The 27591-nt window shown below is 38.0% G+C and overlaps 1 protein-coding gene across 6 annotated transcripts in view; it reads right to left on the reverse strand.

Moving 5' to 3' along the window:
- The window catches only part of SppL (signal peptide peptidase-like protein), a 145825-nt gene that overhangs the window by 96246 nt on the left and 21988 nt on the right, over window positions 1–27591 (reverse strand). Inside the window, exon 1 of one of the 6 annotated variants that reach the window (XM_067122001.1) lies at window positions 13200–13281. The exons of 4 other annotated variants lie outside the window; for them this stretch is intronic. Coding sequence is in view for 1 of the 2 variants with exons in the window: in XM_067121997.1 (XP_066978098.1) it covers window positions 13078–13112 (35 nt within the window). In the remaining variant the exon portion in view is untranslated. Of the gene's footprint in view, window positions 1–13077; window positions 13282–27591 lie in introns of those variants that run through there. One more of the 6 variants, XM_067121997.1, reaches the window with a different exon arrangement.

Raw genomic sequence — 27591 nt, forward strand, 5'->3', positions numbered from 1 at the left:
ATCTTCAGAAGGCAAACTAAATCCCACTGACCCAAGCAACTCGTACAGATACAAACCCAAAATCACGAAATAGCTGCACCCAAAACTACCAATGTAAAACGTATGTTGAGTCGCCTAATTTGAAGACTATAAGCACGGGCAAAAAACTGAAAATTAATGTCATGTCCTACTCTTATCATCAGCATTAAGGGCTGATACCTCAAGCTGTACAAAACATAACAAAATCTAACTGCCTTGATGCACTTTTCGGTTTTACTTTTCAATTTTATATTCTAGAAAACAAATGTATTTGCCAGCAGTACAAAAAAAATCAGCCACGAAACATAAAAAGTGTACTGTAAAAAGTTGAAAGCTCGCGTGTACTATTCTATCAACACTTTAATAGCAGAGAGAAAAAACTACCAGTCACAACACAAACTATTCCGAACATGAACATGCTCCTCAACGATACAGCAGTCATATATTTCTCAGAGTCATTATACCAAAGATAAAACTCCAGGAGTTGTTGACAGCAAATTCATTTCTAGCACTATTTTTATAGCCATCGGATTTGTTCAAAAGGGGAACAAAATCATTAGTAACAAACCATAACGGTTTAAGCTATCTACCCCACCTTCCACAGACGAGTGTACTCGAACGTGGAAAAAGGAAAACCGAGTGAAGAGGAAAATGCGATATAATGCAGAAAAATAAACAGCCACTTCACGTCACCAAACAAATGAAAAAAGATGCTTAAACAGCAAATGAAGTTAAGAAAATTGAAGGCACAAGAAGGCACAATTCAGAAATGACAGCTGAAGGTCAAATCCCACAGTAACTTCCTAAGCAAGAAAACAGACTCGAGTGGAGAAACACCGTAAATTAGCAAAAGCGACAACATCCCCATCCTCCAGAGACTACCATAGAGTCAATCTACCCAATTCATCCTTGCGCTAACAACCCAAGAGCGCCACAACCTCCCTCTTGCCAACACTAAAGCAGGATGTACATAATTTGTGGACCGCACACGTACATTCGCATGAGAACGTACATACAACCACAAAATAAATCCCACAGCTAGCAACAAGAAGTAATCCATAAGAATAACTCATACAATGACTGCTAGAGAGAGAGAGAGAGAGAGAGAGAGAGAGAGAGAGAGAGAGAGAGAGAGAGAATCAGCTAAGTCATGAAAGAAAGACAAAGAGAAAGTTTGATCTGGACCATAGCTCTTAAGTCATGGTCTATCCAAGCTGAACTTGCTCGCCTTTCTAAGTCTATACATTTTTATAATATATATATTTATATATATATATATATATATATATATATATATATATATATATATATATATATATATATATATATATATATATATAGAACATAGATATAGAACACAGATCAGACGCGCAAGGCGCTTATTCACACGATGCAGCAGACTAAGGGCAGGAATACGATGGGATACGCATTTTGTTTTAATCCTACGTTTCGTGACAACATCGACACATCTTACAGGGATTTTCTACAAAATAAAATATAATATGTTAACATAAAATAAGAGCTGATTATAAGCTCCAATAGTTGAAAAAGGCTAAAGCAATTTTAATGGTAAAATTACAACTCAGACTTAAATTACATGCACACTTGATTAAAACTGGGACTAGAGGTACAAAAAATTTATAAAAAACGAAACAAACATTTAAATATCTCCGCAAAAAAAAAAAAAAATATATATATATATATATATATATATATATATATATATATATATATATATATATATATATATATATATATATATATATATATAGAGAGAGAGAGAGAGAGAGAGAGAGAGAGAGAGAGAGAGAGAGAGAGAGAGAGAGAACAATTGGTAAAAAAAAATTACCCTTCCTATAAGCACCATACCTAAACCAGAACCATTAATGCCAAAGTACTTTGTTTTAACTTTTGGCCAAAGGACTAACGAAATCATTGCAAACACACTGAACAACACCACTTTAATATGTCGGCTACTTACGATCGTATTGAATACATACCTAGAAAACGAAACATTTTGGACTGCAGTATTCAAATACGAAAAGGAACAAGAAAGCATTTCGCTCAAGCGCACCAACCCACAAACAAACAACATGCCACGGGTCAAAAAGGGAAAAATCACAACCATGAACCAATGTATATTGCTTCCGCATACCTGGACAAAGATTTGGCATAAAACAAGCTACCTCCTGACCCAAGAGGAATATTGTACGCTGCTCTTGGCACCAATGCGCCTCTCATCAAAACATCCAACGTACACAAAATTTGCTATCTTCACTCATGACCTCAACTTGCATGGTACAGAGAGAGAGAGAGAGAGAGAGAGAGAGAGAGAGAGAGAGAGAGAGAGAGAGAGAGAGAGAGAGAGAGAATTTTATATATATATATATATATATATATATATATATATATATATATATATATATATATATATATATATATATATATATATATATATATATATATTCGTCACTGAATCATTGGCATATATAAATCAGGTACGTATGTACATATGCATATCTATATACATAAACATCTGGCATTTAGGCATAGGATTAAATACATAGCAGAAAGTTTAGCATATACGTATCTGCCCAGTGCAGTCAGAAGTCCAAGTACATGCATGCATGGGCGCACACACACACACACACACACACAATCTTCCTCTCATAAATCTGCCTCAAGAAACTGCAAAATCAGAACCGGGAAGAATGCTGTCTTGATAAATCTTCTTCCTCACATGAGAGATTTCACCACTGAAGACACTTTCACTTCGAAGCTCTTTCAATCACCCATGCTGCCTCTTCTAACGGGAATTGGTCGCATGGCTTTTTTTTTATCGACCTGACATTTGTATGCGTTAGTGTAAGGCAAGCCACTGTAACTAGTTCAGTAAAAATTGAAGTAAGAAATCTGGTTTTACATTATATACATACGCCTACGCACAGATATAATATTATATATCATAATGCAGACCACCACAAAAACCTATTTCATAGTGCTTGACAAAATTAGTTCATTAGCTACACATAAAAACAACAACGAGAGAGAGAGAGAGAGAGAGAGAGAGAGAGAGAGAGAGAGAGAGAGAGAGAGAGAGGTGAAACCCGTCTACCAGCTCATTTTCCCTCCACACCCCCCCCCCCGTCCCTTCCTCCCTCCCAAACAAGTGCAAGGAGAGAGAATCCAGCAACGCACGCAAAACAAACATTTCCCCAGAAACCAACTTAACAAAGAGCCCTTTAAACGCGTTAGCTCGTTTTCATTCATTCCACTTTACACATAAGCCTGCTCCAAACAGTATTGAACAGATACTGATTTTCAAGCGTGCTAATTCTGATCATTCGCAAATTTTTTCCCCCTCAAAAGAGATCCCCTGCAGGAATCTGCAGCTCCCTGTTATCTGAACCAACCAAACAGCATTGCTGACAGTAGATGGGGAGGATGTTGGGTGATGGCTGGAGAGCTGTTGGAGGATGGGGGCGAAGGGGAGGGAGGAGCCGTCGGTTCCGCTTTCACTTGCCGAAGACCGCATGATATCTAAAATACAGCCGTTAGCGACAGCGTACATTCTCTAAAATCGAAAGTAATTGCCACCGAGTCTTCGTGGTTTAGATGACACGGCATAACAGGAATATTTATTCTTGGCTGGAAAGACGCTAAAACGATTAGTGATGGAAAAAGAGCAACTTGTTCGGTTTGCCGAGGTTCCAAAGGGTGACTTTTCTCTCTCTCTCTCTCTCCGTCTCACTTTCTAAAGAACAAAAAAGGGGGAGATTTCTCTTTCGCTGCCGTCTTCCCAGGAAGCCAGACTTTTTGTAATAGATGGGTGACATCGTTAATAACAGCTACTACCACTTCATGCTATGCAAATTATCCTCCACACGGAATACTTCCCTTCTTGCATGTGTTAAACCAACTACACTATTAAGTAAGACCACTTCTAACCAAAGAACTTAGTAAGAAAGCTAGACAGAGATACATACACACGTATACTATATATATATATATATATATATATATATATATATATATATATATATATATATATATATATATATATATATATAAAATATATATGTATGTATGTGTAATTCCCAAGCATAGAAGGATACATTGTTTCTATTCAAGACGCCTTACAATAAACCTACATATACGGTACAGATACCATTAGCATTCATGAAAGTATGCGTACATAAACACATACGGAGGCACTGTCAAAGTAGCAAATTCTCAAAGTGAACGTTAACAAAGCAGTTGAAGAAAACCCTTCTAACAATGGTGCTCAACTGTCGTGGTTGGGAATTAATTTAGCCCAACCAGTCTTCCAAGCACATTAATCGAAATCAACGCACAGAAACAAACAAGCACAAGGAAGAAATAGGTATGAAAGCTTAATATGCTCTTATCTACTACTGAAGTACTTTTTAATTTTGGAAGTAGGCTACATTGAAGTACCTCTTATCTGCCTGACTTGTAATTTTTTTTTTTACAGAATATGTACGACTCCTGGGAAGTCAGCATAACATTCCACGAAAAAAAAAATTCCACTTTCACGTTGCCACAAAAAAAAAAGAAATAGGTGTACATGTAAACAGAAACAAGATCCTCTGTCTCGAAAATTTAAACTTACAATCTGCCAAAAAGTTCTAACATCTGAGAGCAAATTTACGAGAGAGAGAGAGAGAGAGAGAGAGAGAGAGAGAGAGAGAGAGAGAGAGAGAGAGAGAGATTCATATCCTCCAAAAGGCCAGTCATGAGTCTGCAATAAACATCAATATGAAACAAAACTGGAAATTACCAATATAAACCATTCTCTCTCTCTCTCTCTCTCTCTCTCTCTCTCTCTCTCTCTCTCTCTCTCTCAACACGGACACACACACACACAATCACACGATCTCGAATTTTTCAACAGAAGGCAAATTAGATTTTGAAGTTTGCTGTTAAAGGCACTGACAGCAAACCATATATTATTTATTGCCTGGGATAACAGTTTTCATTCTAAAATGTAAATGACATAATAATTTGATGTATCAGAAAGTTACCATCATAGCTTTTTATGTTTCTAAACCACGAGGCTCAGTGAGAGAGAGAGAGAGAGAGAGAGAGAGAGAGAGAGAGAGAGAGAGAGAGAGAGAGAGAGAGAGAGAGAGAGAGATTTCGTAGAATATCACACTTTCAGCTGCCACCTTCACATTCGATCATGCATTTATATCCACAGTAACGTTTCCAAAACCGTTACAAATGACGGTGGTTGGCCTTAATGCGGAATGGTGGAAATACATAGCAATAAATTTCATAAAAATGTTTCGACATCTTCGCGCAGTTTTGCATGCTGCACGAATAAGTGTGTATATTACTTTATTCTTGATGAATACTTTTTCGCAACAAAGTATATAAAAGTTTTTGGGCTGATGTCAATTTGGCATTGCGACCTCTATAATTTCTATATTGAACTTAGTACGATAGAGCGCAGCTATTCGGTTTCAAAATGACACCAAAATCCATATCCTCCTGTTGAAGGCTGTCATGGACCACAAAATAATGTCGCTAAAAGTTCTTGGTAGACTCATACAAATATTTTAGTCTTTTTTTTACGTTTTGCTATGCAGTAGCATAAATAATATACTATAGTGAGTATCAATAGAAAGCCAATTTATTAACAGTTTTCCAAGGTGCAAAGTAAGTTCATTTATAATCATTTTTGTTGTTTTGAATTTTTAATACAAAATGAAAAAACTATTCATCTGGAAATGCACATTGCATAACATGACAACTATTGTAATAAAAATGAATCAAAGAAGACAACAAAGCACAGAGTTCAATATAAGTTTTGGATGAAAACACAAAATGACACTTGATAACATTGAATCATATAATAAAGACGACAAATAAGATTTGTGGTTAGGTGGAATCACAATAAAGAAATTTCCGATGAACTTAAATATTTTTTTTAATTGCGCAAACCACACTCCGGCATGCACGAATGCGGTAATGTAATACTATTAGTCCTTCTTAAAAAAGGAGTATTCACTTTCCTTATTATAACGTTGCCATTCTACGTGTGTAAACTTTTACTTTTCACAGAAACAAAGTCTTTTATTCGATTTTTCTGGGCTAACAAAAATCATCGCAATTTCCTTTAAACTATGCCTTACTTATTCACTCAGGGTTCAAGTTCCTCTAACCGGAGTGCGCATTCTGTTAGGTGATAATGATGTTGAGAGGCATCCTACTGAAATAACAGAGACACCTCTAGCAAACAAAACAACTTCCCCAACAATCTGAATCGTGTGGGAGAACAAGTGAAAACCCACCGGCTATCCCTCATCTCAATACCATCCTAGGAAGTCGATCCCACCTACGGAACAAGGAATCCTAACCTTGCCCCAGATTGTGCCCAAGATCTTTCTTCTTCTTTCGTGTAATGTGCCCTCAGTTACTCCTTTCTATTGACATTGTTCGTCAGTGATCCGTCGCTTCTTCTACTAAACTTTCACCTGACAACCATCAATACGGTTACTGAAATAAGCTTGGCAATCTCAACATTTCAACACATAAACACATATATAAATGTATATGCACATGTATGTATATATATATGTTTGTATATGCATATATATATACAGTATATATATATATATATATATATATATAAAATTTGTCAATATATATATATATATATATATATATATATATATATATATTATTATATATATAATATGTGACTTACATATGTGACTACCAACAAATGTAATGCACCTTACAAGGGATAATAATAATAATAATAATAATAATAATAATAATAATAATAATAATAATGTGCTGAATTACAATAAACCAGACTGCGTAACAATTTAAATCAGCTTCTTTTAATCGCTGAAATATCAAAGTCCTGGAAATGTTAACGGGAGACCTCGCTCGCAGCGTCTTGAAACGGTGACATCTGTTCGCAAGCGAGGCGTGCTTCGGCTGTGGCCACTATTTAAATCTTCTGACCTTTCCGGCTCGAGTTGTAACCTCACCAATCCTACTTTTTTACACACATCAGGAAGGCCAAGACGCCCAAGCAGTGGGCACCGCCATAATTTAATATGATGTCAGGAATGCAAGAGATGCTTAGACAAAGTAAATCAAACACTAAGATACAAATACATACACAACTCTGACAATGCATGGTAATAATATAAAAAAACAAAAACATTACATACGCTCTCAAATGCCACACCAAAAATACAATAAAAAAACTATATCATGGAATTCCACAAATGCAAAAAAAAAAAAAAAAACCTAAAGCGAGGCAAGGATTTGCAACAATGAAAAACAAAGACTTTTTTTTTTCCACAAATAAAAGGTCAGAGGTAGGCTACTCGCAAGATCCAAAAACAAGGCATATCACGACTTTTGCTCCAGTAAGACATTAGGGTGGAGTTTATTCAAAGCCAAAACGTGACCAGGATATATATGAATCTCAAAGCAAAATACATAAATATCGCCGGGAGAGAGAGAGAGAGAGAGAGAGAGAGAGAGAGAGAGAGAGAGAGAGAGAGAGAATGAAATACGTTATTGTTAAGGCAATATCGGAAGAGTTCAAGGGAGAGATGACAACACAGGATACCTTGGTCTGCCACAATCCCACTCTGACAAGAATGAGCCAGCTACGGCCATGGCTACGATACACAACATCAAATCACCACATAGTGCAATGAATACATTATGTCTCGTATGTACCTACTGCATGAGCGTAAGCATTCAGAAACGAGCGTTTCTTTTTCATGTGAAGGGAATCGGAGAGGAGTAGGAGCCAATTAGAGGTCTTATAGACTTTATAAAGTATATTTACCCACAATGCCTAGGGTTTAACTTAGAATCTGAACTACATTATACATAATAAGCAAGAAATTTTACAATTAAAAAAATATAAGTTTGTATTATTGCAAATGGCAATCAAATGTATGTATGTGTGTATATGTATGTGTGTGTGTATGTATATATATATATATATATATATATATATATATATATATATATATATATATATATATATATATATATATATATATATATATATATATATATATATATATATATATATATATATATATATATATATATATATATATATATATATATATATATAATTTATACATATAAATCACGAGAAAAAGTGAGACAGAATGGAAGCAAAAAAGGATGTGCAAAATATTGGCCAGAGACTTAGTGCGTCTCTGGAAGACAAGGTTGAAAATTAATGTATGCAAGGATTGTTGTGCCAACTCTCTGTAAGGAGGTAAACTTTGGATGATGAATACGAATGAAGGAAAAAAAGGGGGGGAGGTTGAAGCTGTTGAGACGAATTCTTGCGTAGTCTGTGATAAAATAACTGAAATAACGAGCAATTTGGGATGATGTAAGAACTGAAAGAATGCGCAATGGGGAGATACGAATACTCTGTAAAAAGATTAGCGTAAGTTAAAGAATGAAACTTTTTTTTAAGATGGTTCGGCCATGTGGAAAGAAGGGATGGCGAAAGGTTGATGAAAAGTGCGTTTATTTTAAAAGTCTTGGGAGGAGGAGGAGAAAAAAGTACTGTATATATGGAGTGGAAAGCACTGGAAGTGAAGCGCTTCAAAATCAGTAACTATAAACACTCGCACGACAGAGGCAGACAGCGCTCTGTGTAGCAAGTATGTAGAGGCTATTGTTGTGGTATTTTTCTAAATTCTTTCTCCAAAAGAGATTTATCCACAATTCAGCTAGTGACATATGAGCGTGGAATGATCACTGCCTTGTTTCTTCCCTGCAATCACACCAAATGACTCGGGCGAGCTTAGTGTAACACCAAACAGAGTGCAAAAAATAAAATCTGCAATCAAGAAAGGATTTAAATCCTGGGGAAACCCGCCAACTAATGATGTGTCATTGCCCAATATCCTATCAAGACCTTATCGCGCACTTCCTATTCACCATGATGCAACCGCACTATCAATATGTGGTAAGCACATACAAAATTTGCGATAAGAGGATTGCCACATCTACAAGCCATATCCATGAGTAAACGATCCAAAGGTTAAACATCATTTGCAATGTTTATGTCCTCCATATTCGCTCCGACAGTGTAGAACTCGCTACTTCTCTCTTATGCCTAAACCGTATACCCAAACTCCTGTATCCTAAAGGATTTATAACCTCATGAATCCTACACCACTTAACCAACAACCCAATTCTCCACTACTTAACCGACCTTTTTTTTTCTTAAAGGGACAAGTTCCTCAATAAGTTTCTCTTTTTTAAAGTGACCGAATTTTATTCGAGCACCAATACCACTGGTCTCTAATTCAAGTAAAAAGTAAGAGTTAAAAGGTGAAAGCTAATAAAGACCCAGGGAACGACTCGGTAAATAAAGTGGTTCCTATATGCCAGAACAGGTCGCAGATTTCGACTGACTTACACCTAGGTAAACATTTCTTGTTGGCATGACTCGCATTCTCAATACTTTCTCTTTTATCAAAGAAAAATACCAAAAAATGTCATTAATACATAAAAGGCAAAGTACATTAAATGTGCATGATTTATTAAACCAACCATTTGTCGTCAATATCACCATCTTACCTTCGAATCAAAACATGTTCAAAGAAAATCAACAAAGCGGGAAAACCTGTAGATCGTTTAGCCCAGAGGGCACGAACGAGCCTCATGAGAGAGAGAGAGAGAGAGAGAGAGAGAGAGAGAGAGAGAGAGAGAGAGAGGCCAGACCGACTTTCTTCTTGCGCAACTGAAAACGTCGCAGCTCACTTGTCGCGTAAGAACAATGAGAACAACGACAACAACTTTCCCTTTCTTCACCTCAAAGACTCAACCCCGATGCTAATAGCAATAGCTGCGGTGGTGTTATTATACTGGCGTGTCTCCCCGCGTTATCCAACCGAGAAAAAAGACAAGTCTGAAAGTAGGAAGGCGTAAATAAAAAAAATAAAAAAAACTTGAATGATACACTTGCGTTCTCTCTGAGCGAAAGTTTCAGTTCTTTTACTATGAATTATTATCTTTAACGAAATAAAGGAAAACACGAGGTTGGATGCCTAAACCAACATACATTATGGTAAATCGAAGTCCTCTTTTCTAAGCACGTTTTACTAACGGTTATAATTATTCCTCTCATTGCTGTTCTCATCAGGCGAACAAAATGCAACGAACTTTCTTCACAAGCTTCCACATAACCGATCATAACTTTAATTCGTCACTTGAAAAAAACATGAAGACGATTCAATTAAAAAGGCAGGAATATAAACAATTCATACCATCAAAGGAATATCACATTATCTCGGAATACAATTACACAAAACGCAAAACAAATCTACATAAATACAGTAAAACCTATACAGAATCACAACAATAATGGCTTTACCCTAAAAAATAAACATTTAATTAAGCATTAAATGTGGATTTACCAAAAGAACATCTCTCTAGCATTACTTCTGCCTATCACTAACGTCGGGCCACTCCCATTGGCCTCTGCACTTCAATAATAATAACAAAGTATAGCGCTGTAACGACAATTTTTTTAACGAGCACAATAACCATGAAGCCTCCAGGAAAAACCTGAATTTTAATAATTAGCTCTATCAAAGATAACGCACATAACACCTCACATGAGAGAGAGAGAGAGAGAGAGAGAGAGAGAGAGAGAGAGAGGAGAGAGAGAGAAGCCCTACTACACGCGCTCCACCCAAAGTCACACCACCTTCAATGAAACCCCTCCAACACGAACTCTCACTTTCTCTCCCAATCTCCCTTCCTCCCTCCGTCCCCGCAACCACCCCCTTCCCCTTCCCTCTGTCGCGTTACAGACCAACAACTTTGTCACGACCACTGTTTTCCCATATGGCCTCTGAGATAAATGCAGAGCAAACAAAATTCACTTTCAACTCGAATACCTGTCTCTGATGCGATGACAACTTTGCAAGCATGGCCGAGACTCGTCCAGCCGAAAAAGGTGGCTATATTACTACGATACAAAATATGTACACATGACACGCATACATGACAATGAAACATACTCTGTAAGTTCCACGGTCTGTAAATATGAGATCTATAAGTCATCGATGCAATTAAAATTACATTTACGAGCGAAGCAGTTCAATCAAAGCCATTTACACGAACGACTGTCATAAAGACACAAATTACCACAGAACCGTTTATTCATACTTATTAATCATAAGCGGAAAGATCATAAAATTAAACAAACGACAGAGAGAAATTACTGTCGTTAAATAAAGCACACTACTGTTCTCAATAGCTTTAATCCTCTTAAACAAACAACTCTATAGCAGCACACAAGCTGTGCTTACAAAAGTCCGTGATAGTTTCACCAATAAAGTATCGTTTATATAGTAACCAAAAAACTAAAGACGTTGACGCTCAACATTCTCTTTTCAATTAAGTTTTGTATGACTGACTGAAGCATCTGAGGTGCCATCCGAGTCAAGTGGCTTTACAACAGACGGCAGTCATATTTCCAATGTTTTCAAACTTTGGTCTATGCCATAATCTCTTGGCGTTCCAGCCTTGGACTTATTCTTTTATGTCATCGATTTTAATTTATAGTTTAATTATTCTTTATGGAGTTATCTTTGCAAACTTCCTCTTTATTATATCCACATGCAGATATTCTATGAAGTAGAGATTGTTTGAGAAGCTCACAGCCTTCCGGTTGGTTTCGGAAGAACATTTGCTTGTGATGAGCAAAAACTAACACATACCTATACTGATACTCGAGCTCGGCAAAAGCCTTTACAATTACTCAATAATTCATCATATGGTAATGACAGAATGCTTGTTGTTTACATAAATAAAGGGCACGACATTAATTATGAAAAGTGAACCCCCTTAGATCAAAACATACGCCAATGGCAAGGATAGCCTAATGCATTTGTCTAGCCAAGGAAAAATGCAATAGAAGAAAAATAAATCAGTTAAAATCAGGAATGAAATGAGCTAAAAGAAATGGATGTTTAAAAACTTTCTGGTGGAATATAAAATCAAAGTAGGAAAACCAGAGCACGAAAGGAAGGAGAGGAAGCCACTTCACCATAGTCAAAAGATTATCTAAAGCTACGTCCTATCTCCCACGGACGTACCACGAGGACCGCTCTCGAGATACACATGTATATAAATGGAAACAAGCACTAAATTATTAAACGTTGGTTACATTTGCCATGACGTGAAACCAAAAAACAAAATTTTGTTATGATCCTCGAACAAAAGACCACAAGACTTTTACAACTACAGGCAGGAAGACGTCGTATTTATAAACCGACTCCTAGAGCATTATTCAAAAGCGATATCTTCATGCTGAAAATCATCAAAGGAACCCACTTTCTGATAGCTGAAACCAAACTTCTGATGATCGTGGTAAATCCTCCATGGATATTTATTACAGATATCCTTGTAACACAAGACTAATCATGTTTAAACTAACACGATGATGATAATAATAATAATAATAATAATAATAATAATAATAATAATAATAATAATAATGAAAATAATAATAATAATAATATTAATAATAATAACAATAATGATAATAATTTTAATCAGCATTTATGCCACATACGATTGTAGGGTAATAGTACAGTGGCGTGGTAGAAGCGCGAAAAACAAAAGTCGCACATTCACGTACTGTAACAAATAACAAAAATAACAAACTGGGAACGTAATCAAACCAGAACCCAGACAACAAAGGACCTTGACAACAGTCATTTGCAGTCATGGTAATTTTGTTGTCCACTCATGGACGCCAAATAAATATACATTAAATATTACCATTTTGCCAATATAGCTCCCAACAGATTTTGTAAATTAAAACGCCAATCTATATTGTAACATGTCGAATGATATTCCGCTTAAAAAAAAGATTTTGCTAGTCACATTACCTAAGACTTTTCTACAAAAATTATTTTGCTAATCATAAGTGTCAATAGATTTTAGAATGGCAATATATGATTCACTCTCAATTGATGTTTAAAACGGAAAAAAAGGCATTTTTCTAATCACACTGTCAACAGATGAGCTTCGTGGTCGGACGCCATCGCAGCAACTAAACGGATACAGAAATGTCAAGTCCTTGTAAGCGACACCACCACCTTTGCTCCAACACGTGGACACGCGAGACTTACGCAGGTGAACACATGCGTTCTCATTCACACTCAACACATTACTGAAGGCGACGGCTGTGAAGAGGCTGCTGAAAGAGAGAGTTGGCTCTGGACACCCCCAAAACGTGGTCCCGACCCCTCCCTACTCCAGCCTTGTTCCCTTCAGCACATGTTCCAAAGCCTCCCCCCGCCCCCTCCCCACAACCCGCCCGCCAGCTAACCCTAACCACAAAGATGTAAGCCAACCCCAACAATTGTCGCTTTTGGTACGACGATGCAGTAAATATGGAGACTAACCGAACAGAGGTACAGTATATTATATTTTCAGCAGAAAGGATAATCAACTGCGGAAACAAGTCAAAAGAGTAATAAATGGTCATGCGCTGCTCTATCCGAGGTATGAAGTAAACCAGCACAAGTGAAAGTGCATTTTCTTCCCGTACGACAACGCCGGAGTTCAACAAGACGTCATTTCCAGTGGTCGGAAACTAGGAAACGGGCTCTAACTTTAATCTATTCGGGATAGCAAAGCAATGAAATCCACGGAAACAAAAAAATAACAAAAAAAAAGGTTATGACTGAAAGAATCTAGGTCACGTATCTATTAATGGTTCAGTAGCAGCAGGCACAGAAACTTCCTGGGAACAAAAAGAGGAAAAGGCTGAAAGGTGTCGCACAACTACTCATTTTTATCAAAGCAATTCAAGTGAGTTCTGTTAACACAGATTAACAACTATCATATAGGGTGAACTGTTTGTTTCTGTTAACGAAGGAAAATATTTTATATAATAAAAACGTTTTATGAAGAATACTGATGAGCAATCGTGAGACAGCACCAGAAATTGTTAAGACAACTTAACAATGGGTACCAGTCGCTGCATAATCATCGTGACGACAATGAACTCAAAGTATAACTCTTTAAAGCAAACAAACTTTACTTGACTGAACTTTTGTGTTCCTTACATTTCTTTCTGCTCGCTACAAAAACCAACACGTTGGTGAAAACGGTGTTTTTATATATTATAAAATAAAAAGAAAAGCAAATCCCATGCCCTTACTCGTTGATCTTGCCATAACCATAAGTTAATTGGGGTCAGTTCCGTTGAAGGCAGCACTACTATACCTGTAATCAACAATTTTTCAGACATGACAGACACTTTTAATCCTGTCAGAAACTTAAAAGCACTGACACTATTTTGTATTTAAAAAACGTGCACTTGCAGTTTTTCCGTTCTTTGTCTTGTCAAATCAAGGAGGCAACCACAAACTATATAGATTTCCACTTGTACATGACAACTTATAGTTAATCACCGCTTGCTATTTCGAAAATAATAGTAAGACAACTTAAATTCTCTTTAAAATATTACATACACACATTACATATATATATATATATATATATATATATATATATATATATATATATATATATATATATATATATATATATATAAAAGACAAATTCCATTAAGTTAAGAGAAACAATGTAGTGCTGCAAGGCGTTTCGATTTACAGTCCTTTACTTAGTAAGTAAAGGACTATAAGTCGAATGGACTTGCAGTACTTCATTGTTTCTTCTTTCCTTCGTTCCATACTTTCGTTTTTATATATTCATCATGTTCCATACTTTCACACATTCAGTTATATATATATATATATATATATATATATATATATATATATATATATATATATATATATATATATATATATATATATATATATATAGTATAATCAATGTTTGAGCCTGTAGCATGCACATAATATGACAGCCCAACATGTTTTACTTTCTGTAAAATATGTGTACCGTCCTTCATACCCCAGCTAAAAGCACTCAAGCGTTTTTGCTTGTACATCTACACAGGGTTAAGTTATTACATGAACGTTTGACAAAGAATGCGGATTATCACTCCACCTGGCCATAAACCTTTTTTCTGTCCAAAGCACATTCTATCACATTGGAGATATACGGAAAAGATGTTTGCTTTCAACTACGAAAGGTCATTACATATAATGCGTTCTTTCTATCTGACGTGTCAGTTGCTCAACATATGCAAAGAAAGTTTATGCAAATGGCAATAATTATAGAAGGACAAAGACTTGTTCAGTACGCACGTATCAAAAGAAGGATCTAAGTACAATGATGTAAACAGCTTTCACATATATTGTGTATAGGGCATATAGCAAAACATCCACAACTATGATTGTGTAAGGAGGCGGAAAAGACCATAGCTACATATTAGTCATAATCCTGAGTGAGGAGAGCCAGTCAGACCTGATGAAGATCCGGTGATATAAAAAAGAAAAAAAAAAAAACAGGTTTCAAATCTTCTGAAGGGGTAACAAACTGTATCTACCTAACATAACTTGTACTGCAGTCCTTCTACAAATACAATTATGCATAAAGATTAAAGTATTTTCAGTGAACTTGTCATGAGACTAAAATGGGTTACTGACTGAAGTGAGTCTGAGAGTTTAGTTGACAAAAAATTCTTTCATTACCAACCCTACCGCAATCGATTACATAAAACCAACACTTTCCACTTACTGAGAGAGAGAGAGAGAGAGAGAGAGAGAGAGAGAGAGAGAGAGAGAGAGAGAGAGAGAGAGAGAGAGAGTATAAATATCACTAAAATATTTACATAAATACTGTCATCACCATGGTCTCCAATGCCATGTGACACAAAAGGGCCTCTGTGAAATTCCGTCACTCATGTCCTTCAGGTGCCGTATTTTCAACAAATCTCTCATCTCTAGTCACCTTCTCATAGTTCTCATCCTTACAGGTTGGAGTCTTCCAACCATCCCAGTGCCTACAGGAGCCGAGCTGATATTATCACTACTATTCTGAACCCCAAGGTTGCACAGTGAACACGTCCAAGCAACCGCCGCCTCCTCTTCCTCTTTCACCATTATCTCCTCTGCACATGGAACTTCCATAATCTCCCTTATGGTATCATTTCTAACTCAACCCTGCCATCTGACTCCTAATATACTTCTCAATGCATTATTTTCAAAGCTACAAATTATTTTACATATACAGTATTGTAGTTTTATTGTCATACCGTTTCATGTCTGTATAGCAATATTGATAATATTAGACTTATGCATCATCGTACTTTCGTATGATTCTTCAGTCTAAATTACAGGTTTTGGATTTCCAGATCTCATTCAGCCTGCCCATTTTTTTTACTTGCCTTTTATTATTCCAACACTAAATTCCAAGTCAAGACAGCCTGAATATATTAAATCTTGTTCTTAAACAACTGAAAGATTAATCTTGAATCCTTTTTCCAACTGTTATTTTATCCCTTTGTGCATATCGCTCTAATTTTCGAGTCCCATCTCTCTAAACACACAATGCAGTCTATTAAGCAAGCCTTGTAAACCTTGTGGTGCTTTCCCGATTAAACCAGCATCATCTGAATATTGTATGTCTCGTAGTTTCCATTGTTACTCCAATGATAACCCTCTCTTCCATCTCCTATGACTTTTACCATTATAAATAAAAAAAATCTACGACAACAGCAAACATCAAAGTTAAAGTTGAAATAAATAGTGTTTAAGAAATAAATTTAATTAAAATAAAACAGAATGTCTCCAATCATGCTATGTTGAGCATTGATAATAAACCACGAAGTCTGAGATAATTATCGACACAAAAGACATGACTGCTTGGCAAGAGAGATGTTCAGTTTTGCAATTTCCTTTCTTACACATATTTAAGCCGTTACGCTTCTTAATAGGTTCTTTTCTTTAAAAAAATCATTATGATCCAGTCTAACATTACTGTAATCCATGGCATCAACATCGGCTTCCATAACTGTGGCCTTTAACAGCCTAAGTTAATGCCTAGATGTTTATTTTTCTTACAGATGAGAAAAGTTAAATATACTGTACACAACTTCTCGGGTGATGTAAAGTTTTCTCTATCAGGCAGTTAACCTATAAAGAAACTAGGAGGAATGGAAAGTGTTCCAAAAGCCCTGTTTATGCTACGAGTGGCTAAGTAATGGCAATAAAGCCTGTAGTCACAAAATACAAACACAAAAATGAAACTGTAAACTAGCCTTGCCACAACAGTGTTCTGTAAACAGAACCTAGCTCATCATCATATATATCAGCTACACATGGTTAATGTAATGCAATGAAATCTGTTTGTTCAATTCGTTGCCCCACTACATTAATTCTACCATTCCGAGAAACTTATAATACAACACTGTGAAGTCCAGTGTGTTTCTCAAGGTAACGGAATGCTCTAAGACCTACCCCCTGTCTACCTTCTTTCACACTTGGTCCTCTCAAACATTTTAGGCATTGAGAATCTCTTACTCCCTGTCTACTTTGCTGTACAACACTAATAACAGCTATCCCTACTATGAATAATTCTAATGAATGCCAAATGGAAACTATACAAAAGGTATAAACCAATATATGGTTAAAACTGTCCATGCTATTGCAGAAGGATAAACAGCTTTACTCTAAATAATACATAAAAATACTTGCACAGAAATTGTATAAAAAAGTAATGCTGACAACACCAACATATCAGAAATTATGTTCACAATCACAGAAACAAAACTGAAAGAGATAAATATATCTACTCCATGAACAAAGTACTGTATATGCAATATATACTGGTGTAATGAGGTAAACCTCACATGTGCCATCTCATCCACCAAGAAGTAAAGTAAGATACAATATAATAACATTTTATGTTATATACCGAAATGATGTCCAGTGTTTTAATTTTAACAGTAAAGATTAACTGTGGGTAAAATTCGGCGCCAGTGACTCCTCTCATCACTTGTCCAAGTGACTGCCCAAAGATCTTGACTTCAGATGCTGTTCTGTTGGAGATGCTAATCCTGCCTGAGGCAAGCAAACCAGCAGAGTAGAAAAGTCAAAAGAGAAAGCTTTGACCCCCGTGCTTGACAATTTACCCATGTGACTGGCGCCATCTTGAACACCTGGGCCAAGATGACCCCACATCCCATGTGCGCAACCCTTACAGAAAACAGGGTCCTGCCACCATACAGCGCGGTCTACAAGAAGCAGGATCTTAATCCTCCAACGAGATAAAAGGGCATCACACGGCCACATCATTCTTAGAAGACAATGGAACTTACCCAGGACACTTCATCCTCCCTTGCTCCCTTGAGCTGCCCATTAATGTCCCACATGGCTGTCCAGAGCCTAAGTTACTTTTGTGGTGAATCCCCTTCGCACTATCCTCCATCGCTGGCACCCCCGAAGACAAGGGATCTGTTCTCCCAACAAAGGTAATATACCAGAGTCAATGTTCCAATGTCAGTCATCTTCCTGTCAATCTTTTACTATCTTCCGTTTCCCTTCATAGTGCGATACACCTAAAACAAGACCTATATTGCTTTTATTTTGTGTTGTTTTAATTTATGAACCAGTGAAGTGAAGTGTAACGTAATTCTTTAAAATCAGAGATATTGGAATTGAGTCCTCTCAAAGCACCTTCTGTGCAATTCCTCGATTCCTTGATCAAAGCGCCTTACTGCAGCTAAGTAACCACACGTGTTCTCTATTTCTGCACTTCATCTTTATTCAGTAACACGTAAGTACAAGAATTTTACAAATGAAGGACTCCCCTCTTTAAATCATTAATATCGCATCCACAAGAAAGCAAATGTGAAACATTTATTCCTTTACATGAGTCATGAAAAAAGCCTTGCCTATTAAAATGCACACTGTGAAAGGTGGACAAATGATTTCCCACTATTGTTCGGTTATTTCATAAAGATCCCGTGCAACCCTTTTTTGTTCAGACGTCACGCATGTGTAAACCCTGTCGTAACAAACCCAGTCACATGTGACTCCGTACCAGTAAAGTAAGCACATCCCTCATGATCACATGCTCGTCAGGTCCACTAGAGTAACGTAATTTCGTTCCTTTATTTTTTGTGCAAGGGGTTTCAGCAAGCATAACTTTGCCCGTGCACGGTAGATTTAAGATTTTTATACTCTTCTTATTCTACCACATTTAATCTCGTGCATTTCGAAATACACACAATATTTTCCTTGTCACATTTTATGCATTCATCCTTGGCTGAGATGCCAGCTAAATTGTTTCATTTACACATTTAACTGTGTATACTCAGAAACTACTGGTTCCTAACTGCCCAGAGCAACACAATTCCATATTTGCTGCGATGACAGCATAATCATTCATTCACTCGTTTAACTGTGTATAATTTAAAGCTATTGCTTCCTATTTGCCCAGAGCAATACTATTTTATAATATTTGCTGTGACAACAGCATAATCTTTTATTCACGCATTTGTGTATTCGAACGAACTAAACCCCCTAACTATTATACAAGATGATTGTATAATTTCAATGTAAGCCTCCCATTTACCATCAGCTCCCCCAACGTCTCTAAAGAAACCATTATTTAAAGGCTTGCCTTAAACATTGTGCTATATCCAAGTCCACCCGAGACTTCTTATTTGTTCATTTGAACAATCCACGTCCTTACGGAACCCCTTATCTGTCCATTGCGAATCATCCAAGTCCATCCAAGACTTCTTATCCATTCATTCGAACACTCCACATCCTTATGGGACCCATCCATTCATTTCTAACCATCAAAGTCCATCCAAGACTTCTTATCTGTTCATTTTGAACAATCCAAAGTCCTTGCATGACTTCACAAATCTCCATTCATTTCAAACAACCGGAAGTCCTCACATGACTTCTCAAAATTCCGTTCATTTTGAAAAATCCCAACTCCTTGCGTGACTTCCCAAATCTCTGTTCATTTAAAACAATCCACGGTCCTTACGTGACTTCCATACTCTATGTTTATTTTGAACAATACAAAGTCCTCACGTGGCTTCCCACATCTCCGTTCATTTCAAACAATCAGAAGTCCTTACGTGACTTCCAAAATCCATTCATTCGAACCAACTTTGAGTCTTTTTAAACATACTAAATCCGTTCATTTGCACCAACCTTTGAGTCTTTTTAAAGAAAAAATCCATTCATTCGAACCAACCTTGAGTACTGAATCTGTTCATCACGAACAACCCTGAATTACCACCTTTTAGCACAATCTTAAGTTCCACAGAGCAGTCAACGCCGTTCATTCTGAACGTACCTAGGTCACTCGGGTCAAAATCAGACTAAGTGCCAGTGCCACCTCACCCGAAGGGGCATTTTTACTTGCTTGTAGCACCACCACTGACCCCTACCCCATGTCCTAAGACCTTATTGCTATACCCAACGGCCACACCCATCCAAGCATCATCTCAAAATGCCTAAGACAACCAGATCACAGCAAAATGAGGATTTCAAGTTCTACATAGACGCTGGGAAGGAATTGACACTGACAGGCCAAGTCCTGAGGGAGTGGGTTCAAGAGAGAGTAGACACTGCCAAGACAGAAAGAGAGGCAGAGAGAGCAAGGAAGGAGAAAGAAAGATTAGCCCAGGAGAAACGGGAAGAGGCAGAGAAAAGAGAAGGAGAAAGAAAGATTAGCCAAGGAGAAACCGGGAGAGGCAGAAAGAGCCGAGAAGGAGAAAGAAGGAGCAGAGAGAAAGAAAGCGCAGAGATGGAGAAAGACGAGGGAGAAAGAAAGGGCACACCGGCTTGCAATGGCAGCCCACAGAGGGCGTAACCCAGTAACTACCTTTCCACACTTGACCCTCAGCAGTATCAGCTCCCTCATAAGGAAATGGGATGAAGCTGAAATCGAAGACCGGCACGACCATATCGAGAAGGTCCTGGCAACCTATAAGTCCTCTCCTAGCAAAGTGTCCCTGATCCTGGGGAAGCACCTCGAGGGAAAAGATGCTGTTGTGTTCAACACTCTCTGCCCCCAGGATCAAGGAGACCTCGCCCTCATCTGCCAAGCTATTATAAAAGCCTTTGAGATCACTCCCAACCGTTGGAGGAAATGGTGGAGAAACATGCCAAAAGAAGGGGGCCACACCTGGTCTGAGTGGATCTTCAAAACGACCCAAGCCTTAAAACAATGGTTAGACTCTCTCAAAGCCACTAGTGTGGAGGACGTCCTCGAACTTATCCAGCTCAAGGACTTCCTATTCGATGCCCCACCAGCTCTCGCTACACCTGGGCCAAGATGACCCCACATCCCATGTGCGCGACCCTTATAGAAAACAGGGTCCTGCTGCCATACAGCGCCACCTACAAGGAGCAGGATCTTAATCTTCCAATGAGATAGAAGGGCATCACACGGGTACATCATTCTTAAGACGACTGGAACTTACCCAGGACAATTCCGTCCTCCCTTGCTCCCTTGAGTTGCCCCTTGCTGTCCAACGTGGGTGTCCAGAGCCCAAGTTACTTTTGTATGAATCCCCTTAACACTACCCTCCATTGCTGGTGCCCCTGAAGACGAGGAATCCATCTCCCAATGAAGGTAATATACTGCACCAGAGTCAAGGTTCTTACGTCAGTCACTTTCCTTTCAATCTTTTGTTATTTTCCGTTTCCTTTCATAGTGCGATATACCTACAACAAGAACTGTATTGCTTTTATTTTGAGTTGTTTTAATTTTTGAATCAGTGAAGTGTAATGCAATTGTTTAAAATCAGAGTTATCGGAACTGAGTCCTCTCTAAGCACCTTCTGTGCAATTCCTTGATTCCTTAATCAAAGCCCCTTATTGCAGCTAAGTAACCATGTGTATTCTCGATTGCAGATAGGAGTTAGCCTGCTGTGGATCTGTTTATCATCTTGTGTGTGCAGTGGCATAACCACTGTTCCTCTCCCCTGCAGTGCCCTTTGAAGCGGGCCCATTTTGAGTTTCCTCAGAGCATTATCCATTTGTTTGTTAACCTTATTATATGTCTTTATTTACGCTTCCATTCTTCTGATATGTGTGTTTTTCTAAGGTAAATATAATTAATTAAGTGAAACCTATGTGTTTACCTGATAACTTCCCCCCTTTGAAGAAGGCCCTCAGCCAAAATCTTTGCATATGGTTTTACCTGAGCCCAATACAGTATTAGAGTCAGATTTCACCTTCCCAAGCTAAGTTACCGTAGCCTTCAGCTTAGAACCATATCACTGGTAATAAATCAACATAACATTTTGTCTACAAATTAACACAAGACCCTCTCGACAGCAGTGAATACTTCTAAAGTGAAAGCAGTGTACAGACAGTCCCCGGTTTACGACGGGGGTTCCGTTTCTATGCCGCGTCGTCAACCAAAAATCGTTGTGAGCTGAAAAATTGTTGAAAATCATAAAATATCCCAAAAAACCTTACTCTTACGGCTTTTGGTGCATTGAAAATGATGTAAACTGCATTTTTATTGTTTTTCATAAAAAAAACTCCAAAGTCAGGTCGGCGTTGTAACCCCGGGACATGTGTCATAAACCGGGAAATAATTTCTGATGAATATATCTGAAAAGCGTCGTAACCTCAGAACGTCATAAGCTGGACCTGTCGTAAACCGGGGACTGCCAGTATATATACCAAAGTTCATTCACACATATGCCATTTTACAACACATACCATTGACACTTCATTCTGATCAAAATTAACAAAGACAATATTCAGTAAAGGAAAACCTAATAGTTAAATGCGGACGTTCGGTGATTCAGTATTATTTGGTGGGACTATGAAAAACACAAATGGCTCCATATGGAACCCATGTTGTACAGGTGGCAAAAAAGCATACAGATCAAAATGAGAGCTTATGACATAAACAACATAGGATTCCCATTACTACAAAAGGTTTCTTACATTTTTTCACTACAGCTTTACAAAATTTAACTTATAATCCTACCAGATGTTTTTGTCCAAGGATAAAGGGATAAAGACAATTGTGAGCCAGAATGATAGATTTATGAAGTACATGAACATACATAAGCAGTCATAACAACATGATATACAAGACTGAAAATTCTCTCCAACCACCATAACAACGACAAGAGAACCTCTTGCAACATCAACTAACATTTAACTTTCCCAACTTCAGTATTAGGTAACAGTGAACACCTTTAAGACAAAGGAGCAAACAATGCACGATGCTTTACATACAGTTTTGTGCACACATATGTTAAGCTTCAAATATCATTCAATATTAATTCACTATACCCTAAGAATAATTTACATCAAAAAGGAATTATAATCGTGTATCTTCCATGGCCAGGATTCAGACCTGGACCTTTGCAGATGTACTTTTCAATTATTCCCCTTGGGTATAAGTTACCATCAAGCTATAGTGAATTTGATATTAAACAATAATTGTAGCTTAATATTTGCGTGTTCAAGTGACAAAAATGTCTCTACAGCTTTCATACATATACAGTAGTTAACACCAGAGTTTGAATATACAAAAACAAACCTTTTCCTCACACATAAAAATATCTAGTTTTCCATTACAGTATTCTCATAACAGTATAGGATAAACTTCATTCAGTTTGCCACAAGAAAAAGGTTTGAAACTAAAATCAAATCTACAGTGAATCACAAGCCTTAAATAATGCAGTATCACGTTACTTTGAAAAACTATTTAGTTCCCAAATCACCTTAACCCCTCACACAACACCTCTAGTATACAGTATGTGTACAGATTTTGAAAAACATGTCAATCAGATCCACAAGAGAAAGAAAAATATCTATGTACAGTAAAGATAATCTACTACATGGTAATTGTATATGTACTGCCTTTCTTCCATGTAACAAGCCCAGTCATACTAACTTGTACCAATAAAGATCCAGATGCCCTAACTGCGCAAGGTCAATCCTCCTACGATGCCTCAGCTACCCTTCTTTTGTCTGTGCACCTACACGGAGTAAATAAGCTGCTGCGTTGCTCGGCTACAATTTGACTTTCTGGTGATATGTACCATTTGTACCACTTTTTATGTTTTATAGTAATTATAGTAATTTTAATTATGAGAGAGATTGTTTACATCGTTTTCAATGCACCAAAAGCCTGGTTATTTCATTGATTTTCTCAGTAAGCAGTTGCCTGCTCTTCTATGTTTACAGGAGCAATGGTAGAATGGAATGGAATGGAATGGAATAAAAAATTTAGGCCAAAGGCCATGCGCTGGGACCTATGAGGTCATTCAGCACTGAAACTGAAATTGACACTAAAAAGGTTTTACAGGTGTAAAATGAGGAAAACCTCACAGTTGCACTATGAAACAATTGTTAGGAGAGGGTGGAAAGTAAGATGGAAGAAAGGTAGTATGAATGGGGGTATAGTAAAAGGAATGAAAGGGGTTGCAGCTAGGGGCCGAAGGGACGCCACCAAGAACCATAAGTAATACCTACGGTGCACTGCATGAGTGTGTTAATTTATATTTGTTTCTAAAACACCTGTGATTTTGCTTAATTTTGTGATTTTATTTAAGGCAAGAATGGTGGTGTTATTTTGTTCACCAGCATTGTCTGCCAGTGATTTTTGGTATGCCAGACCATATGTATCAACAGCTGCCTTGGTAGGCCTTGAGATACATTTATGTCTTTCCTTGGTAAGGAGCCGTACCTCATGTGTTCATCCTGTACAAGTTAGCAGTGCTTACCTCGGGTGAAATGCGGTCTGAGGTCAGTCACCTGACCAATGGTTCCCATTCACCTAGAGGAGCTCTACAAGCACAATTCTAATCCTTTAGAGGCTGCCCCTAACTCTTCAGCTTCAGTGCATGTTGCCTTGCCCTCATTGACTTCCGTGAAAAGTCAAGTTGAATCAAGTCAGCACTGCAGTGGTTCCAATGCCTACTCCTATGCAATGACTCATGGCCTTATCATGGGTAAGAGACAAAAGTGCTCAACAGACTAGGCTATTAAACTCCTGTGTTTTACTCAATCTGTAGGACTGATCTCCCTTCAAATCTCACAAACATAATCAATGTATTTGTCCACTACCACTGGAAGGGATATTTCATGTTTCCTCTTTCCCTCCTGTTGCTACCCTGCTCTTAAGTGTTTATACCTTCAAGAATTAGTTGAAAAATCAAGTGTTTTATGTTGTGTAGAGTAAGATCCATAAGTGCCTTCAATCAGACATCACGTCTTCAATAGATGACTTGAAAGTTGCCCAAATTTCTGCTGCTGCCACTGCTCCCCCTGCCCCCTGACTAGCAGCTCCCAAGCTGCCTTTCTTCACCTGTAGCTCTCACCCTGCCTCCTCCTCTACCTAATCCATTGATGGCAGAGTCTGTTGTGCCTCCAGCATTCGATGTTCCTTTGATTGGGTTATTACAGTAGTTCTACAGCTATATGACATTCCTCTTCTGAAGACAATCTATGAATTCAACACCACTCGTGCCTCCTGTTAACATGACCACCAGTGCTTGAGTTCACCCTCCTTCCCAGGCCCTTTTGAAGCATTCTCAAGCTAACCAATCATCTACCTAAGTCTGTTGGACAAAGGCCTGTGGTAGTGGTAATAGCTCACCCCTTGTGTATATCGACATCTATTTAAGATGAGCAAACTGGAGGTAGTAACTCCAGCATTCTAGATAGCTTTTTTCTCTGGTATATGTAGCAATCTTATACCTAGAAATGTGCTAACTGGAACCAATTTCACTGGGTGACACAGGTCTTCCCCCAGAAATAGATTTTCCTTTGTCAAAATCCCTTTTTCAGATCCCTGAGACAGCTTTGTTTTCAGGGTGAACAGACTAGTTCTTCATACTATTAGGAGAGAATTTAAGCAATGCATCTTCTGCCAACATTGCTTGTGTCCTGCCAAGCCCTTGTTGATGGTTCATACTAATGAGTTGGCCCCTAAGCTGATCATCTTGTCAGCTATGCCTCCAAGTGACACTTTGCCAACACAAAAGAGCAGGTACACACCACCATCCTGTAGTCATCTAACCCCACCTATCACAGATAGGTGCCATGCAACCTTTGTGCCCACTAAGAATCATTGTCTATGTACTACTGGCACCTGGCAGATTTCTACGATGATCAGGTTTGAATGTTTACAGCCAATTATTGGCCAAGCTGGAAAATTTGAGGTAAACTTGTGGTGTTAAGGAAGATTCTGACGAGAAGCCTACGGAGGATCTGTGCCATTTCAATGTGGTATGTCCTTTGCGTATAGGTGCTAGGCCATGTTTTCTTGTCAGTAGCATCATCCACTTCTTTGTTACGGAGGTCACTGCTAAGGAGGTCCTGTGGCTTGGCCCCCTCTGAAGCACATACCTAGAAGTGGTTTTTAAGGGAGCGCTTGAGTGGGTCCTTAGGGGATACCAATTCTCAGTTGACTTGTGCTATTTCACTGTAGGATGTTGCCAGAGCCTATCGACTTTTCATGAATGTGCACCTCACAATATAAAAGCTCACTAACATGACAGTAAGAAATGAAGATGCTGCCTTGATGGACCTCTCCAGCCCGCTTTCTGCAGCAGATCCTTCAGCAGTTGTGGATATGGAACATTATACCTTTACCTTTTTCAGAAGTCCCTAGTGAGAAAATTAGGTGAGCAGCTGGTATCTACCATGGCTGCCATCTTCAGTGTGGGAAGCTCTTCCTCGGCTTCAACTTAGTCTGCGCCTCAACACAGATCATATTACAAACCTCATCTGCCAGCCAACACCCTAATCCAATTTGTCTCTCAGCACCAACAGTCAACACTGTTTCAAGTGACCTCCTTACACTCTACCAGAAATGAATGTCCTCTTAGCCTAAGAGTCCTCAAACAGCCTTTAATTTTGAAAGAGACAATCATTTCCAGCTGAAGTCTCTGGGTACTGACTGGGTGGGGGTGGGGGTGGGGGTGGGGTTATTGCAGATGACACTCCCCTCCCTCCTTCATGAGTTTTGGACCCTGTGTGAAGAGAGGGGTGCAGTCATGGATCCTCAAGAGGAGGAAGATGTAATCCCACTGCACCAGCAGAACACGACCTGTGCAGTGACAATCAGTCCTACCAAGAAAACTCCAACTCTTAGAAATAACATTAAGCATAAAAAAATGACAAATTCAAATTAATTTGTATTTTTCATAGTTAACAAACCTGCAGTCTTAACATTAGGATAATTCTTCTGGTTTCAGCTGGAACAGGTAAAAATAAAAGAATGGTTTACGCAAGGAATTGGTGGCATCTGGCATGTCATGAAGATGAGGTGGGATGCGGCCAGCAACCCATCTCAACCCCATGATGTTAAGTTTTCTTCCAGCCCAATGTTAACTGAAAGATGGGTGGCTAGAAGTGGGCAATAAACGTTAAGAAAAATTATTATGCAATGAGGATACCTTGACTTTGATTGTTACGAGTTTGTTTGAATGGGCTCCAGTGCAAGGAGGAAAGGTAACATAAGATTGAAAGTGTGAGTGAAAAACATGTTTTGTGTTAAGAAACACATTTTCAATATGGAATTTCATCAAAATATGCCTTATTTTTTGTCATAAAAAATACTTTTTGATGCAAAAACAACTGAATAAGACACAGA

This window comes from Macrobrachium rosenbergii, chromosome 20 (genome assembly GCF_040412425.1).
Source record: "Macrobrachium rosenbergii isolate ZJJX-2024 chromosome 20, ASM4041242v1, whole genome shotgun sequence".
Classification (NCBI taxonomy): domain Eukaryota; kingdom Metazoa; phylum Arthropoda; class Malacostraca; order Decapoda; family Palaemonidae; genus Macrobrachium; species Macrobrachium rosenbergii.